This window comes from Ursus maritimus, unplaced genomic scaffold (genome assembly GCF_017311325.1).
Source record: "Ursus maritimus isolate PB19 unplaced genomic scaffold, ASM1731132v1 scaffold_4, whole genome shotgun sequence".
In the NCBI taxonomy this organism is placed as follows: Eukaryota; Metazoa; Chordata; class Mammalia; order Carnivora; family Ursidae; genus Ursus; species Ursus maritimus.
The window spans coordinates 17,851,216-17,867,650 of NW_024426552.1; the positions used below are offsets into that span (position 1 = coordinate 17,851,216).

Genomic DNA, 16,435 nt, shown 5'->3' on the forward strand with positions numbered 1-16,435 from the left:
ACCTTTTGCTAACCAATTTAACTCACTTGTTAAATTTGTTTTTCCAGAAGATTGCCTGTATAGCTGCACATCATCCTAAACTGTGGATGCTTAGCTTAATACAATGTGTCAAATATTATTATTTTGATGGTGAATTATCTAGTCCATGTCCTTCATAATCTCTCATTCCTCTCAATTTGTATTCCCTGTTTTTAGTTGTTTTGTTATTAATATTGTCATTTTTGCCTCCTGATTTGATTGGGAAAATAGTTTGAAACTTAGGGCTTAAATTGACTATTTGTTTAATCTGCACTTTACCCCAGGTCACCCCTTCTTGGTACCCGTAATGCCCTGTTTTGATCCTAATAGTTACTCTTCTGCCTAGTCATCACTCACATCTTTGCATTTCCTTACTTTTTGCCGTGGTTGTTTTTTATCAGCACCGTCAGTCCTATTTGAGGATTTTCTTTCATTTCTTCATCAAATAGGTATTGAGGACAGCTGTGGACTGAATGTTTGTGCCTCCCCCCAGTTTCATATGTGGAAGCCCTGATGTCCAACATGATGGTTTTCGGAGGTGGGGCCTGGGGGAGATCACACGAGTGAGATGAAGTCCTGAGGGTGGGGCCCCACGATGGCACCAGTGCCCCGTGTAAGAAGAGAGACACCAGAGAGCTGTACCAGCGACCAGCCATGCGCATGTGCCTGCTCGCACCTTGCAGCCCTCCTTGCGGTGTGCTGGCGGGCAGCACAATGTGGAGAATTGCCCAGTCAAACCACAGAATAGTGAGAAATTCTAAATTATTACGTGGTAGCCAGCTAGCCTCGGGGATGTCTTCCAGGGCACTTGCCTTCCCTTGCATTCACACCTGTGGGTAGTCTCCCACACCGTGCAGGGCCGACCCGTGTAACCCAGAGGACATTACAGAAACGAGGGTGTGGGGCGAAGTCATGAGGACGTGGCTTCAGCCTTGCATACATTTGCTATAGCAGAGCCAGCTGCTGTGTCGTGAGGACACTGACACAGCACCGGGACTCGGATGTGAGGGCTATCTGGTTGTAGACGTGGGACGGCATCTTCCTGGCACCCCCTCCCGAAGGAACCGCGTGCAAGTGCGTGCTGTAGCAGGTGAAGCCTTCATGTCACCGCAGCCAGCATCCTGACTGGACCCTCACGGGAGTCAGCGTCACTCCCAGATTCCAGACCCACAGAAACTGTGTGAGATAACACAGTTTACCACTTATTCTTTGAATGCTTATCATTTGACACTACAAAGCTTTGGGATGGTTTCTGTGCAGTAATCGATGACCACAAGAGATGCTCGCTCAATCATTATCTTCCTCTGTGGTCCTGTGGTAGAACGCAGTTCCTTTCCTCTGTTAGATACGAGACACAGGAAGTGCTGCCATCACGGAAACAACTTGAAAATAACCGTATGAATTATTCATTTAACAGCCTAAAGTGGCCACTTACCTTAATGAACTGTTACATTACCCAAACTGTTACATTGTTCTAAGGAACTAGGCGTCTTATAAATAGAACAGAAATAGAATAATATTCCCCTTGAAACATATAGGGAAGCCTAGAAAGAAAAATTATAATTTTTAGGGGCGCCTGGGTGGCACAGCGGTTAAGCATCTGCCTTCGGCTCAGGGCGTGATCCCGGCGATCTGGGATCGAGCCCCACATCAGGCTCCTCTGCTATGAGCCTGCTTCTTCCTCTCCCACTCCCCCTGCTTGTGTTCCCTCTCTCGCTGGCTGTCTCTATCTCTGTCGAATAAATAAATAAAATCTTTAAAAAATATATATAATTTTTAGATTTTATTGTCCCTTTTCTTTTGAATGGGATAAGATTTAAGAAAAAAAAAAAACGAAGCATTTATTTAAACCAAAGACTTCTTCGGAATGGGACAATAAAAAATTGGAAGTGCAATAAAGAATCTTGTTCCTTCCCAGATTTTATTCAGGCAAATTTAGCAAGTATTTATTGAATGCTGTTCAGAGTGGGATTTCGTGTCATGTGTTGCTGACTGGTGAGACACCATTCTTGGCTTGTAAGTAGCTTATAAATTTATAATTGGATAAATTGAGAATTCAGAGAATTGGAAAGTAGGAGGTTTTGATTATAAATCTGGGGATTTCAGGTCTAATTCTGTAAATAAGAGCTGTGGGATTATTTCTTAGCATGAGTGTTTTGTGGTCAAGACACTTTCAGAAAAATTAGCCTGTCTCCAAGGATAGGTTGGATTAGGAAGAGAAGGGGATTCAGATCTCAAGATGTTAGCATGCAAGGGAATGCAAAGGATCATTCTGCTCATCTGCCTTGTTGTATATAAGATGATCTGATAAGGGAGCCTTTGGGGGTCAGGTGCCGTACGGGGCGGGGGAGGGGCATGGACTTCACTAGACAGACCTTTCAAATCCAGCCTTTGCTGTCCTTCCACCTGAGCAACCCAGGAAAGCTGCCTCACCAATATTAGACCGTGTCCTCGCTGCATGATAGGAACACACAGGTGTGTGCTGTCAAAGTTAAATCAGTTAAACAAAAAATTGTGAAGTCCTAGCACCATTCCTCCCTTTTTAAGGAGAGAAATTAAAACACAGGCTCTGCCGCCCTCTGGATCCTTACCATTCACAGCACCTTTTGAAGGGGAGGGCCTAGAGAGGTGTTGACTCGGCTAACTCACCTGGGGAGCAGGTCTCCGGAGGGAGTTTGGAACAGGTTAAGGCCTCAGCATCGCTGGCCGAGATTCCCAGCTGGAAAGTCCGCTTTGCTTGTAATCTTCAGTGAGATCACGGGCATCCTCTCTTTTTCCAAAGTGTTTGCCACAGCTGACAATATGTGTGTTCCCTGTTTTTTTAATTTTCTTTTTTTCAATGAACAGTCGTTTTGTCTACAAATTAACAGGATCACCGAACCAAACATACCGGTGCCTGAACAAAACAGAATGTGCCTGTTTGATAAGTTGAACAAACCCATTTCCTTTGCCCAGTTTCCTACTGTAAAATATATCACCAAACATGGGATTCCCAGACAAGAATTACTTCTCAACCTCGGTTCCACAATACTGTGGCATTAAAACTAAGTTTAAAAAAAAAACCCAAACATTGTATGTGATTCTTTTAATCTAACCAATTTTGAGAGCATACTATATACACAGTGAAACAGTAGAAGCAGTGGTACATTCTTGGCCATTATTATTATTTTTCCATGTGTTCCATCCACCTTTGTAGACTTAAAATTGACCTACAAATTACAGGCGCATATGCATTGTGGTTTCAGTATTTGAAAGATCCAGAAATTCTTGTTAGGTGAAATAATTTGCAAATAGAGGTGTCCGGCTGCCTGTATTTGAGAACAGATATATTTTATGCATTAATGGTCTGAATGGTCTGTGTACTTATAAGGATTGCTTGCACAAACCATAGGATTTAGAGCTAAATATAGGATTTAGAGCTAAATAAAAGAGATGCAACCGAGTTTGGATTTTTTTTTTTACACATTATCATTTAATCAAGTTAATGTTTGATTTAGCATTTGTCCTTCTTATCATCTAGCAGCTTCTTAAACGGACACTCAATTATTACATACTTGCAGTACCACTAGGTGCTTTTATACTATAATACTGTAATACTGTGTACTTTTAGGCACATAGTAATACCGGGGACTTTTATATTTCACATTTAATTAAATTTTTTACTAAAAGTTTTTTCCTATATTTTTTCTCTTCTTTGAGGTAGAGTTGGTAGTAAAACTGTACAGTTTGGATATTTTTAAAAATCACCGTAAACTGAGAATGAGACTCTAGGTTATGTGTACACATCTGATTCTGTTTTCACATTCGTGTCCTGTCCTGTTTATGTTAGTGATTCTCCCCATCTCACAACTCCCTCCCCTCCCATTTGTTTCTACATTCGGCATTTCTCATGCATTGAACAGGGTTCTCTGACAATATTGTTCAACTCTGAACATCAGTGTATGTATATAACAATCTATGTATATACAGTGTCGGAAACAGACACTGTAACAAATTATTGGAAAATGGGCCAATGCCCTGCAGCATTTGTCCCTTGCTTTTGTGCATAAGGTCTTCATTGTGAAAATGTAGCACTGCTCACACTTCCCACATTGCAAGCATGTTTCGTCAGCTGTATGTTGCCCTTCGGCACCCCATGACATCATAAGCAGAGACAGTTGTTTTTGGTTTCCATTGTTCTTTCTCGGTTAAATTCGTTATTCCATTCCCAGTATCTCTCACATTATTAAAGGAATTTATGCTGAAAGCGGTTTGATATGATTTTTCTTTGTATTATAGAAAATTTTAAAGAAAGTAGTCATTTTAATCCAGAAACAGAAATTGTATTGTCTGGGACATAACTTCGAAGTCTGGGGCATACACTGAAGTGTAAAATGTATTTAAAACTTGTAGTTAATGCTATCTAAGTGCTCAGGAATGGCCCTGACTTCGATATGATTGCTCGATCATTGATCTTCTGTGAAATGGAGCGATTGCTAACTGATTGAGGATTGCCTGCCTTGCTACACTGAAAACATTTGCAATGATTCTGGCACTTGAGAAATCCTCCATTATTTTATTTTTCTTATTCTCCACTTGAATGTGTTCTTTGAATAGGAAATTGGTATTAGAGGTTTCAGATGAAAATATCTCATGATGACCTCTACCACTTTGCTGTGGAGTTTCTGATTCTTTGTTTCATGCATATGTTTATTGGTGCTAACTGCAGTCGAACGTAGCACTTTGGATCTTTGTGTTTGAATTTGTTTTGTCATTTGTATATTTAGAAATTTGACTCTGTTTCCACTGAACTGGTTTTTTTTGTTTTTATTTTTTATTCTTTTTAATTCAAAATTTCAAGCACATATAAAAGTAGAAGAATAACATAATGAATAACCTAGGTACATGTCACTCAACTTCAATAATTACAAAATCTAGTCTCTCTTGTTCCTGGATAAGTCTGGAATGCACGTGCTCTATCTTGCCTCCTTTACGGCCTGCGTTATTTTTGGCAAGCCCCTGATTGCAGATGTGATGCTCTTCCCCTTTGCTGAGCTGTAAATTGATTTAAGACAAACCAAAGCCCCATGTTATTTATTTTCATACTTATATGTTTAAGACATATTTTTGTTAACATTACATAATTTCTAGCATTTTTTCCACAAGAAATCTCTTTGAGAATTTGGTTAAAAATTTATTTCAAAAGTTAATAGACTAGAAGGAGCAGTAAGCAATTTATCTTCAGAATTTGTAGCAATTTTTTTTTTACCATGACCATTAACTCTGTTTTCAGCCTTTTCCTAACTACATTTGATTTTGTGGTCTTGAATATCCTGGATCATTTGGAATTTAGTTGTGTATAAATAGGACTTGTGGCATTAGTCACTTGTCTCAGGTGGCCTGTTTGCAAAAGGGACACGAAGGGTTTCCCCCCGTTTGCTTTAATTATTGGGAATAGAGGAAAGTTCTGTCGGGCTCTAACAACATATGTCTTAACTATTTTTATAGTTTATGGATTTAACTACATGTTCTTGGCTTTCTTAAATATCATCAATGTCTTTTCTTGCTTTGCATATTTAACAACTTAAAAGTTATCTTGTCTGAGATTAATATATTTCCAGTTTGGATAGAGAGAGAGAGACTTCAGATGTTTAAAATTCAGAGTGAAAGTATGCCGATGGTGACTGGGTTTTAAGGTATTCTTCTGTAGTGAAGGGAAACCAACTATAACGTCCTAATGTGGATCTGAGATTGTTTTTACTCTTCTCTCCCTGCTGTCAATATTTTGAATTGCTTCAATTCTCTTTTAAAAAAGTTTAATGTATGTACTGATACATTTGCTTTCAAAGATAACACATATTTCTATGGCCAGAAGAGTAGGCTCTTTTTGGGTTCCTGGACCAGCTGGATGGGTCGCCCTTGTCTGAGTAACAGCCTGGCTTTTAGTTCTTCCTGAGAATCTTCTTTAGCTGTGTATTTATTAACATTAATCTACAGCTTCTTACATGAGGCTATTCTTTATACAAGTTGCCATATCATACTTGGAAGAACAATATTGGAAGGCGTCGAGACGCTTTTTTTCCTCAAATGCTCGTAGTCCAACTATAATATTATACTCCTTAGATTAGTTTATTTAAGAGATACATTGATAATCCCTGATGGCGGTTTAATATATCCTGAATTTCCCTACAATTACTGGACTCTGAACTTCAGCAGGAATACCCATTACATACTTATGAGACACTTGCTGTGCTGTCACAGTGTTGGCCACAGGTAAGGGAACACGAAGAGGAGTCCCTTTGTCCCTGCCTTCAGGGAGCATATATTCTAACAGGGCAGAAAGGCACGGGGCTGTAATGAAGGCAGAAAGTGGTAGGCAATCAGATGGAAGAGAAACTGCTTTGGATTCAGAGGTTGAGGCGATCAAAGATGGGGGGGTGTTTGTGAGCCAGCATCTGAGTTGGGCCTTCTTGGGTTTTGTTCAGTTGGAAGGAAAATAAAGCCACCAAAGTAGCTGATGTTTACAAAGGGGCTTGTTGAAGGGGCCGTGCCATGCCTCGCTGGAGGGACAGGTCATCGGCGGTCCCCTGTCTGCTGCTCTGCCCTGTCTGTCTCGGGCTCCTGGGCCTGCCTCTCTCACCTTAGCTTCTCTTTCTGTGTGCACATCTCCTTTTTCATCCCCTAGGCCAGCTGCTGCTTCCTGGCCCCGTGCTCCCCTTCCCGCGCAGGGTTTGAGATCAGCACCATCTCTGATGATGACTTCTCCTACCAACCCGGTGTTGTCTGTCTGGCTAAGCCTGTGTGTGTGTGTGTGTGAGAATTCAGAGCTCTTGAGGAAGAGAATGCAATTTATAGTTTGCTTTCCTCGGACTCTAATTAGCTAAGGGACGGAGCTGCAGAGTTAAAACATGCCCACTAATGAGGACTCCTTCGGAAGGCAGGGGCTGGAGCACCACAGAGAGGGGAAGGGAGTTGGCAGCCTCCTGATAGCCTTGAACCAAAGGTAATGAACGTGGAGAACCATAGGGAGGCTCCGGGGTGCCAAATTGTGTTTCCTGCCCTTCAGGAAAGTGCATTTTACCCCGGGCAGGCGGTATACATGTGTCCTTGCCACGAATGTGAGGCACACTGTGATAAACACCATAAAGCATTCCTGAAGTGGGAGAGGGATTAACGTTGCATTACACTGTGAGTGGGGGAGGTTTGTCGACGACATGGGGGGACCCTAATGGGCTTGGGCATCTGCAGCGTGCTGGAAGGCCTTAAGTAGGGGTGTGTTTGGAGCACGCTGTGTGTGTTGATACAGCGATTGCTCTGGGTGGCTGTAGTTCAGGAAGATTCGTAGGAACTGAGGACAGTGTACTGTTCATGTCACTGACACAGACCTAGATTTGCTTCTGTTTTAAGAATTTATTAAGATAGCTAGTGACCTACATTTTTTTATTAATCAAGAAAATAGACGCTCATATTTGGGGTTCACACAGGAAATGTTTCAGAAAAGAAAGAGGCCACATAATAGTTCACTTGCTAATCCTACACTAGCAGATTATTAGTAATGCTTGTTGTGTTAGCAGTACACGTGGTGCCTGTGTTGGGAAGTCGCACATTGCCGAAGGAACTCAGCTGTCTTTATTCTTTATGTTAAAATTTGAGATGCTGTAAAGAAAATGTAAAACATTGAACTGATGCTTCTAATTAATCATGTTGAAAAGTCAGGGACTTCACTAGCCATGAACCTCTTGGCGTGTCTCATTATTTTAATTTTTATTCTTGCCTAAATCTATGAGCTGTGCAATTTTTTCAAAATAAAATGCTCGTCTTATAAAAATGGTTGTCTCTGGTCACCTGCTGGAGCTGCTTAATAAAAAACTAGGTGTCTAGGACTTGAATTTTTAGTCAGAAACTTTCATGAAAGGGTCTTTTTCATTGTGTCATTTTGGTTTTGCTTCTGGGTTGGGGCTTGTGTGCTCCTGTAGACTCCTGGGACTTTCTGTGTGCTTCTAAAGAAATTGTGTTACTTGCCTTGCTGATGTTGCTCCCTCTTCTAAAATAAACCTCCTGATTTTAGAACCGCAAAATCTTATTATTTTTGGCAGATCCAAACCTGTAACTCCTTGTCTCCGAAAAATGGGTGAATCAGGTTCAGGGTACTGCCACAAACTGCATGGGATTTCTGCAAGCTCAGAGTTTGTGATCTCCTTGTCCCCCTGCATATTAACAGCCGTCGTGGTTGGCGTTCTGAGAGAGAAAGTCGAAGCACAGGAAAGAACGCAAATGCTCTAGATTCCATGGCAGAAACTGGAAGTAAATTCTGTGTTTGGTTAATCACTTTCTGTATCTCTGGTGGTCTTGGGGAAGAGCCTTGTTTTCACTGATTTTAATTTGTCAGTATGCAATTCTGTCTGCTAGAAAATTCCCAGCTGAGTAAGTTATTGCTCTGTTGGCCAGACATAACTATCAGAAACTGAAGATGGGATGCAGCATGAACAAGAGAGCCTTCCTTTCCTGCTAATCAATTTGTACCCTGCTAATGGTGGTTTTTGAGGGTTTTTTGTTTGTTTGTTTAAAAAAAAAAGTGACTTGTCTGTGCCTGCCACAGGGCTTACAGAAAACTCAAAGCTCCTGAGAACATTCTCAGCAGGGTAGTATTTCTGTGAAGAGGCAGCTAGAAACCCTTAAGAAAAATGCAGTAACTCACACTTTAAGGCACATAAAGTCGTGTCCCTCAGGGCACACTCTCCAGTGTCGTGGAGTTTATGACTCACGAGTGCTGTACTTTTGTGATCTAATAAACAAGGAAAGGTGGCGGGAGAATTATATTCCTGTACAAAGAGCCACTTCACCTTTCATTATATGGAAGAAAGCCATGGGGATATTAAATTTTTAGTGGCATTTTCAAGTTGAGCATTATCCGTGACTGAAATGCATGCAGCTAGGTGTTACGATACTTACGAACAAAATAAAATAAAGGGAGAGTAGCTGTTTCCATTTGGAGCTAAGCTAACTGGCTGTGTTTTTGAAGAGTAACTTTCTCGGTACCCACCGCAGGGTTCTGATTCAGATACCCTTTTTTGTGTGTTCATAATTATGGCACATACCTCTTCCACTGGATTTATCCCACACTACGCTGATCGGGCCTTATTGTTTCTTTTTTAAATTTTTTAAAAAATAGATTTTATGAGCCACCTGGATGGCTCATTCGGTTAAGCATCTGCCTTTGGCTCAGGTCATGAGCCTGCTTCGCCCTCTCCCTCTGCTGCTCCCCCTGCTTATACTCTCTCTTCCTGTCAAATAAATACATAAAATCTTAAAAAAAAAATAGACATTATTTTTTTAGAGCAATTTTAAGTTCACAGCAAAACGGAGGAAGTGGCCCAGGGATTTCTTATCTATCCCCTGCCCCCCACCTTCGCCCAGCCTCCCCCATCGTCAGCACCCCCACCACGGCGGTACATATGTTCCACTTGATGAATTGACACTGACCTCATAATCCGCCTGAGCCCATAGTTTACATTAGGGTTAGCTCTCGGTGTTGTGCAGGCTACAGGTCTGGACAAATGTATAATGACACATTCACTGTCACAGTATCATACAGAATAATTTCATGGCACTAAAAATCCCTATGCTCCTCTTGTTCATCCCTCCCTCCCCCTAACTCCTAGTAACCACTAATCGTTTTACTGTCTCCATGGTTTTCCCCTTCCCAGAATGTCATAGAGATGGAATCGTACAGTATGGAGCCTTTTCAGATTGCCCTCTTTTACTTAGTCATGTGCATCTTAGGTTCCTCCGTGTCTCCTCATGGCTTGGTAGTTCATTTGGGGGGGGGGGCTGGATAATCCACTGTCTGGATGGACTGGCTTTTATCTGTTTTCAGTGCTTTATTTTTTTTTAACATAAAGGCTGGGACTAGGGTGACATGAATGAGGCACTCAGGAATCAAAAAATATTTTAATGCAGTATTTAAAAAATCAGAACTAATGCCCCCAAACCCACAGAGAATAAAATATCAACAGCTGAAGTAAAGACAGGATCATGGCAAGCCCTCTCTGACTGCCACTGACAATCCTAAGCGACACTCTCCCTATCCATAGCCCACACAGCGGATGCTGGTTTTTTTGCTCAGAAACCTGGTTCTCCCCCACAAGCACTGTTTCCCCGGAGTCCAATGGTAGAAGTTCTTTCCTCACAGTTCTGCTAGCATTGTACCAGGAGGTGGGGGTGGCCTCCTTCCTCCTCATCTTCACTTCCCACCCATTCTTCCCTTTTCTTCCCTAAAACGTCCCCGGCCCCAACCGTGAGGTACGTGCTCGTGAACTAGGGCACCTTGCTCTTCTGTCTGTTGGGAGTCTGGAGACCTCTCTCCACCTCAGCAGCATTCCCCCTCGATATTTGAAGGGTTTAGCTCTTGACTTTCTGTCACCCAAATACTGCCAGCCTCAAGGATCCTTCCAGGATGCCAGTTTCCCAGTTCCTTGATGATGCCTTCCACCAGTCATCTTGCTGCCACCATCATTCTTCATCAGCCATTCCCTCCCATGGCCGTATTCTCCTCCTTGAAATGGCCAATGATGTAACTCCTCTGAAATCTTGCATTTCAACTCTCCGAGGGTCTGGGTACCGCTTGTAACCACCTCACTTTCTTCAGTGCCTTTATGCCGAAATTCTGTAGCTCACACCAAGACTCGTTGATAGTACAGCCTTTTAACCACATCTTCCACCTTCATATTCCCACGTAAAATTTTAGGGTCCATCACTATAACCATTCCCTTGCTTACAGCCTCAATTCCCTTAGGCTTGTCTCTCTTTATTGTCTTTATTTGGCACAACAGCAACCCAAGCAAAGTGTAAGATTTATGCAGGGGAAAGTTTAGTTTAGAAATACATTTTTATGTTAATTTTTTTCTTTCACATCCCTACTCATTAATAGAAGTGATTTAGTGTTGGGCAAATATATTTTATATGTTGATCAAGTTTCACATTTCATTCCGAGTGCTTAATAAGCACTGTGAGTTACTGAAATCAGTGGTCAAAGCAAAAACCATAGTTAGTTATCAAGGGAGAAGATTCATGAATGCAGTTCTTTATCTAAATGACACGCATGATAACTTTGACAAATTATTCTTTTTTTAAAAAAATCTTATTTATTTATTTACTAGAGAGAGAGAGAGAACAAGCAGGGGGAGCTGCAGAGACAGAGAGAGAAGCAGGTTCCCCACTGAGCAGGGAGCCCAATGCAGGGCTCGATCCCAGCACCCTGGGATCATGACCTGAGCCGAAGGCAGAGGCTTAAATGATTGAGTCACCCAGATGCCCCGACAGATGGTTCTTATATAAATTACTCTGAATAAAGAGAGGATTTTTATATAGAAAGCTGCTATGTGTCATATCCTGTATTGTAAACTATTTGCTTAGTAAAATAGGGGTGGGTTAAATTTAAGTAATGCTAATATTCCCAGGGTTGTCTACTATAACATTTATTTAGGACATTACAGAATATCATCCTCACAGGAGTTTATTTTGCATTAAGATGACCCCATACTTATAAGAGGGTCCCCTCCCCATTTCTATTTTACCTCCCCTGGGGGAAAAAAACAACACTTTAAGCCTGAGTGGGTGCAATAAAATAAAAGTCACATCACTTACTATTTTGACTGGAATGATTAGGTTTTTGTCACCTGCATCATTTTCTTTACCCGGAATTTCTGAAGCTCGATCAAGCTGGGTATAGATCGCAGTGCCTTAGAATAACAGCAGTGGTCGATGAGGTGCGTGCGCGAGCCGGCCTCTGCCTCTAGTAACAATTTCCCTTCTTGTGTGCTCCCCCAGGTCTACCCTGAACTGCAGATCACCAATGTGGTGGAAGCCAACCAACCAGTGACCATCCAGAACTGGTGCAAGAGGGGCCGCAAGCAGTGCAAGACCCACGCCCACATTGTGATCCCCTACCGCTGCCTAGGTGAGCTGGCCCGCCGCGCGGCGGACGCGCATTGCTCTGGTCTCTGGGCCTGAAAAAGGAGGGCGTGCTCATTCGATCAAATGTGCAGTTTCTTTCTGCCAGTCTGTGTGGGACTGTATTGTGGGCTATGAAGGTCTCCTGTGTTCGGACAGCACAAGAGCAATATTTTTGAGCTTCCTGCCTCAGAATGAATTTGCCTAAAATGTTTATTTAAAACCACAGATTTTTAGACCGATTCCGTAACTGCTGAATGAAAAGGCCTGGGGATGGGGTCCAGGAATCCTCATTTTACCAAATCCCATAGGTGATTCTCACGCACGCTAACTGTCTAGACCTGGAGAACTAGTGTGTGTTCTCATGTAGACTTCATACAAGAGAGAACCGAATGTGAAGTTCCTGCATTCTTTTTTTTAAAATTTTTTATTATGTTATGTTAGTCACCATACAGTACATCCTTAGTTTTTGATGTAATGTTCCATGATTCATTGTTTGTGTATAATACCCAGTGCTCCATGCACTGTGTGCCCTCCTTACTGCCCATCACCGGCTCCTGCATTCTGCTGATTTCTTCAAAGTCTCTTCCCTGAAACGACCAATTACTTCTCCTGGCAATAGTTGGGACACTAGAGTTAGAGAATTCTTTCTTCTGGTTATATCAAACTGGAGGAACCAGCTAGACCACTAAGGTTTAAATGTGTGTTTCTCTTACCAACCTCAAATTTTACTTCCACTTTTTATTTGAAAAACTGAGCTGTTTAGGGTGATGTCATATTTTTTTTCCTCTGGAAACGCTGTCATACTCCATATTTAATCTCACTTGGTAATTATTCTCTTCCTAGGTGATATTTTTTTTTTTTAAAGATTTTATTTATTTATTCGACAGAGATAGAGACAGCCAGCGAGAGAGGGAGCACAAGCAGGGGGAGTGGGAGAGGAAGAAGCAGGCTCATAGTGGAAGAGCCTGATGTGGGGCTCGATCCCAGAACGCCAGGATCACGCCCTGAGCCGAAGGCAGACGCTTAACCGCTGTGCCACCCACGCGCCCCCCTAGGTGATATTTTTATATAACCAAGCAGTGTGGAAATCAACATTTGGTCTGATCGCTTGCATGGTTGTAAGGACGTAGAGATCTATGAAGGGGGCTGTGGACAAATATTGATATACATTCCAATGACGTCTGGTAAAAACTAAGAGATCTTTTTTTAAACAAGTCCCAACAGCAAACTTAGGACAACTGTTGAAAGTTCTGGAAATCTGTATTATACTTGCTCAAACATGAATGCCATAACAGCATATGTACCGATTACTGTTCGTGCATGTGCATAATTTGAGACATTAATGGAAAACACTGAACGTTAGAATGAAAATCTAAATATGAAATTAAGAGATTTTATGATAATACTGTGATTATCTGTCAAAATGTTTTTATTGTGATAAAGCGTGTTATACACCATGGAGGCAGGTTCCTTCTAAGTGGTCTCACTTCACGGGCATAAATATTGAGAGTCCATGAGGGAGGATGTCTTGTTGTACCTGGCACAGGTATTTGTGACAGAATTAGGACCAAAGTCCAGGACCTTTCAATACACAATCCCGTGTTATGGTCTTAACAAAAATTGTTTTGGAGCTAATAACCACCTGATTTATCACATCAGATTATAGAGGAAAGAAAGGCTGTGAATGGGAAGCAATCAATAACAGTTTTTTTAAAAAGTCACAGCCCACGTTGTATTCATAAAGGAGACAGTTAGGACTCTGGCCACAGCATCAGTCTCCACATGATAATGTTTTCCACTTGGTGGTAGTAATAAGCAACATTCTTATACATGACTAGCTGCTTGAACAAAGAATTAGTATTTAGCATTAATGTAAGTACCCTCCAAACTCTGTGGCTATATCCAAACTTACCCTTTGGACAAAAAAACATTATTTTGCTGAAGGTAATTTTCAGAAAGTCTCTACCTAGAAAACAGAGTACAATTGTCTTAAACATTAAGCATATTAAAACCCAAACAGAGCTTGAGGAGAGAAAAATGCCTGTTATGCCTAGTATGCACCCTTCCTGACCTTCCTATCAGATGCAGGATCGGTGTTGTACTGTGTTATTTTTCTTCAAATTGTCTATTTGTCTTGTGCATACTTGCTCGGCAGTATCTTGCGTTCCTTGTCTAGATGCAGCAAGTGTATGAGCTTGCTGTTGACACTTTCATTCCACGGAGTGACTGATTTCCCTTGAGAGTGAGTTGGCTTTCTCTTTCCACCCTTTGCATTTGATCGTATAGGCAAGGTGCATTGCATAAGACAAATTACTGTTGATTTCTGGGGGCAACAGTGGGTTAATAGCTTCGTCCAAAAGAATTAGAAATTAAAGACTTGCTACCTTAAGTCATTCTATTTCATTTTATATTCAAGGCTTTCCAAACATACGAGTAGTAGTGACCCAGAAACTATTCAGACATGGTCAGGTGAGAGGCTGAAGGTGTTTGATTCATCTCGATTTTGAATTTTCATGCTTTCGTAAACTTTTAAGACAGTCATACCTTGTCTTTTGGTGGCTACTCTTGTGCGAGTTATCTACAACTATCTTAATCTTCTTGGGTGTGAAAAGTTTGTATTTGGATATTCTGACAGATAATGTACCAGAGTAGTTTTTTGCATTTATGCTGAATGACAGTTCCCTTGGGACACATCATACAGCAGAACAATATCTAAGAATGTTACATGAGACTCCCCTAATTTTAAGAATGGGGCTGGACGTGGGAGACGTTTTTACTGTAGACACTAAGCTCTTGTAAATGCCCAGATGTCCCAGCACAGTAATCCAGTCAATACCTGTGGCTCTGCCCGTGTGCATTGACCCCTGCAGTCTGTCTGTACCGCTGCCCGTGAAGTCCTGGGAGATCGTGTGCTGGGTCATGTGCATACGTACTGTGGGAATGATGCTTGACGAGCCTGGATTTTGCACACCAGAGGGATACGAATTCTTGAATGTGCTCTGTTTTTAAGGATTGTCTACATCATGCTGTCATAAGGAATGGCCAGAATCCCTGAACGTTTCTTCATCAGGGAAGGCTAATCACTGTTCCTGGAGAGATAGCAGACTCCTTTTTATGTGGTCTTTCGCGTGGGACCAATGAATGTTCCAAGTTAGTCATACTTCAAAGCCAGTATATAGACTCTGATTCTCAATAATATAAAAGAAAATATGCATGGAAAGGAAATCTTACCAGTGTTTATTTACAAATAGTGGGGTTACAGGTGATTTTGATTTTATTTAAACGTTTGCCTGTTAATTGCTATAATAAACAAGCGACTTTTATCAGAAAAAGATGGACAGTGAAATCGGTACACAAAATGTCATATCCATCAACAGGTAATGATAGTTGAAAAAGAAGTCAAAGGCTTGAAAGAGCACACAGAATAATCGTCATTTTATCTACTGGTGGCTGTGCCTTGTAAGCTTTATACAGTGGTTATAACTTCTTATGGGGAAATAGACTTTAGTTTTAAAAGTACCAGGCTGCCAGATTTTTTAAAAAGTCTCCATTCTTATCTTCAACCACATATAAACAGTATTCATCATTACTAATTCTTCATAAAGGTCCTTGATCTTGTTTTTTGTTTGTATCCCCCCCAAACTTGAATATGGGAACTACATTTCTTTCAGGGCAGATTGTTGAATGGCAAGAAATTACATTTTCCCTGTAGATTGTGTCTGGGTGGGAAGGACATTGGGTTACATAAGAGAACATATAGAAATGACTTCCTTCTGGGTAGGTCATCCACCAAGACCAGTGATTAAATCTTCCTCCCCTTTCTGCCAGCTCCCCATTGGCCCTAATTATATTGGCTCCAGATTAATTTGCTTTCTAAAGCTTGAGAACATTGATTTTTTTTTTAATAACTCAGATTTTGAAAAGAAAAAATTAGTGGTCTTTGTTGTCTCCAACGGTTTCATCTTCTTGTTTTAATTATTGTACCTGCTGTTCTGTCTTCTTTCTGGAACTTCTAACAACTTGTGATTTTTCTGGGATAAGAGCTAAGATAGCATGAATGATTTATGTAGTTAAATCTTTAATTTTGTCTTTTTTTTATTGGAGATAATATTCAAGAGTCATTAAGTAACATTAGGTATTATAAAGAAAACAACAATTTTTGAAAATCTCCAGCTATGCCTTGTGGGGTGCTGGAACTGCTTTATTAAAACACAAAATTCATTGATGCCGGTCCCAGATGATAGGCACAGAAAAGAAATCTCAGTTTATTTGCAATGGTGCTGTTCCGGTGATTCTCAGTGATGCATTGAGAAGTGAATAGTGTGGGGTTAATGGGCGTTTTACTTTGTAGGACATGCTAAGAATTTTAACTGTGTACTTAAATTTTTCTGATTACAAAAGTAATACATGTTCATTGTGCCAAGTTTAGAAAATGCAGTCACGACCAAGAAATAACAACTTGCTTTCAGTCTGTATTTTTTGC

At 41.1% G+C, this 16,435-nt stretch overlaps 1 protein-coding gene across 4 annotated transcripts in view; it reads left to right on the plus strand.

The window, feature by feature from the left end:
• Positions 1-16,435, plus strand: part of LOC103673071 (amyloid beta precursor protein) — a 256,172-nt gene that overhangs the window by 64,865 nt on the left and 174,872 nt on the right. For all 4 annotated transcript variants that reach the window (XM_040621078.1, XM_040621080.1, XM_040621079.1 and 1 more), the window contains exon 3: positions 11,827-11,956. In XM_040621078.1, coding sequence (XP_040477012.1) covers positions 11,827-11,956 — 130 coding nt within the window. The remainder of the gene's footprint in view (positions 1-11,826; positions 11,957-16,435) is intronic.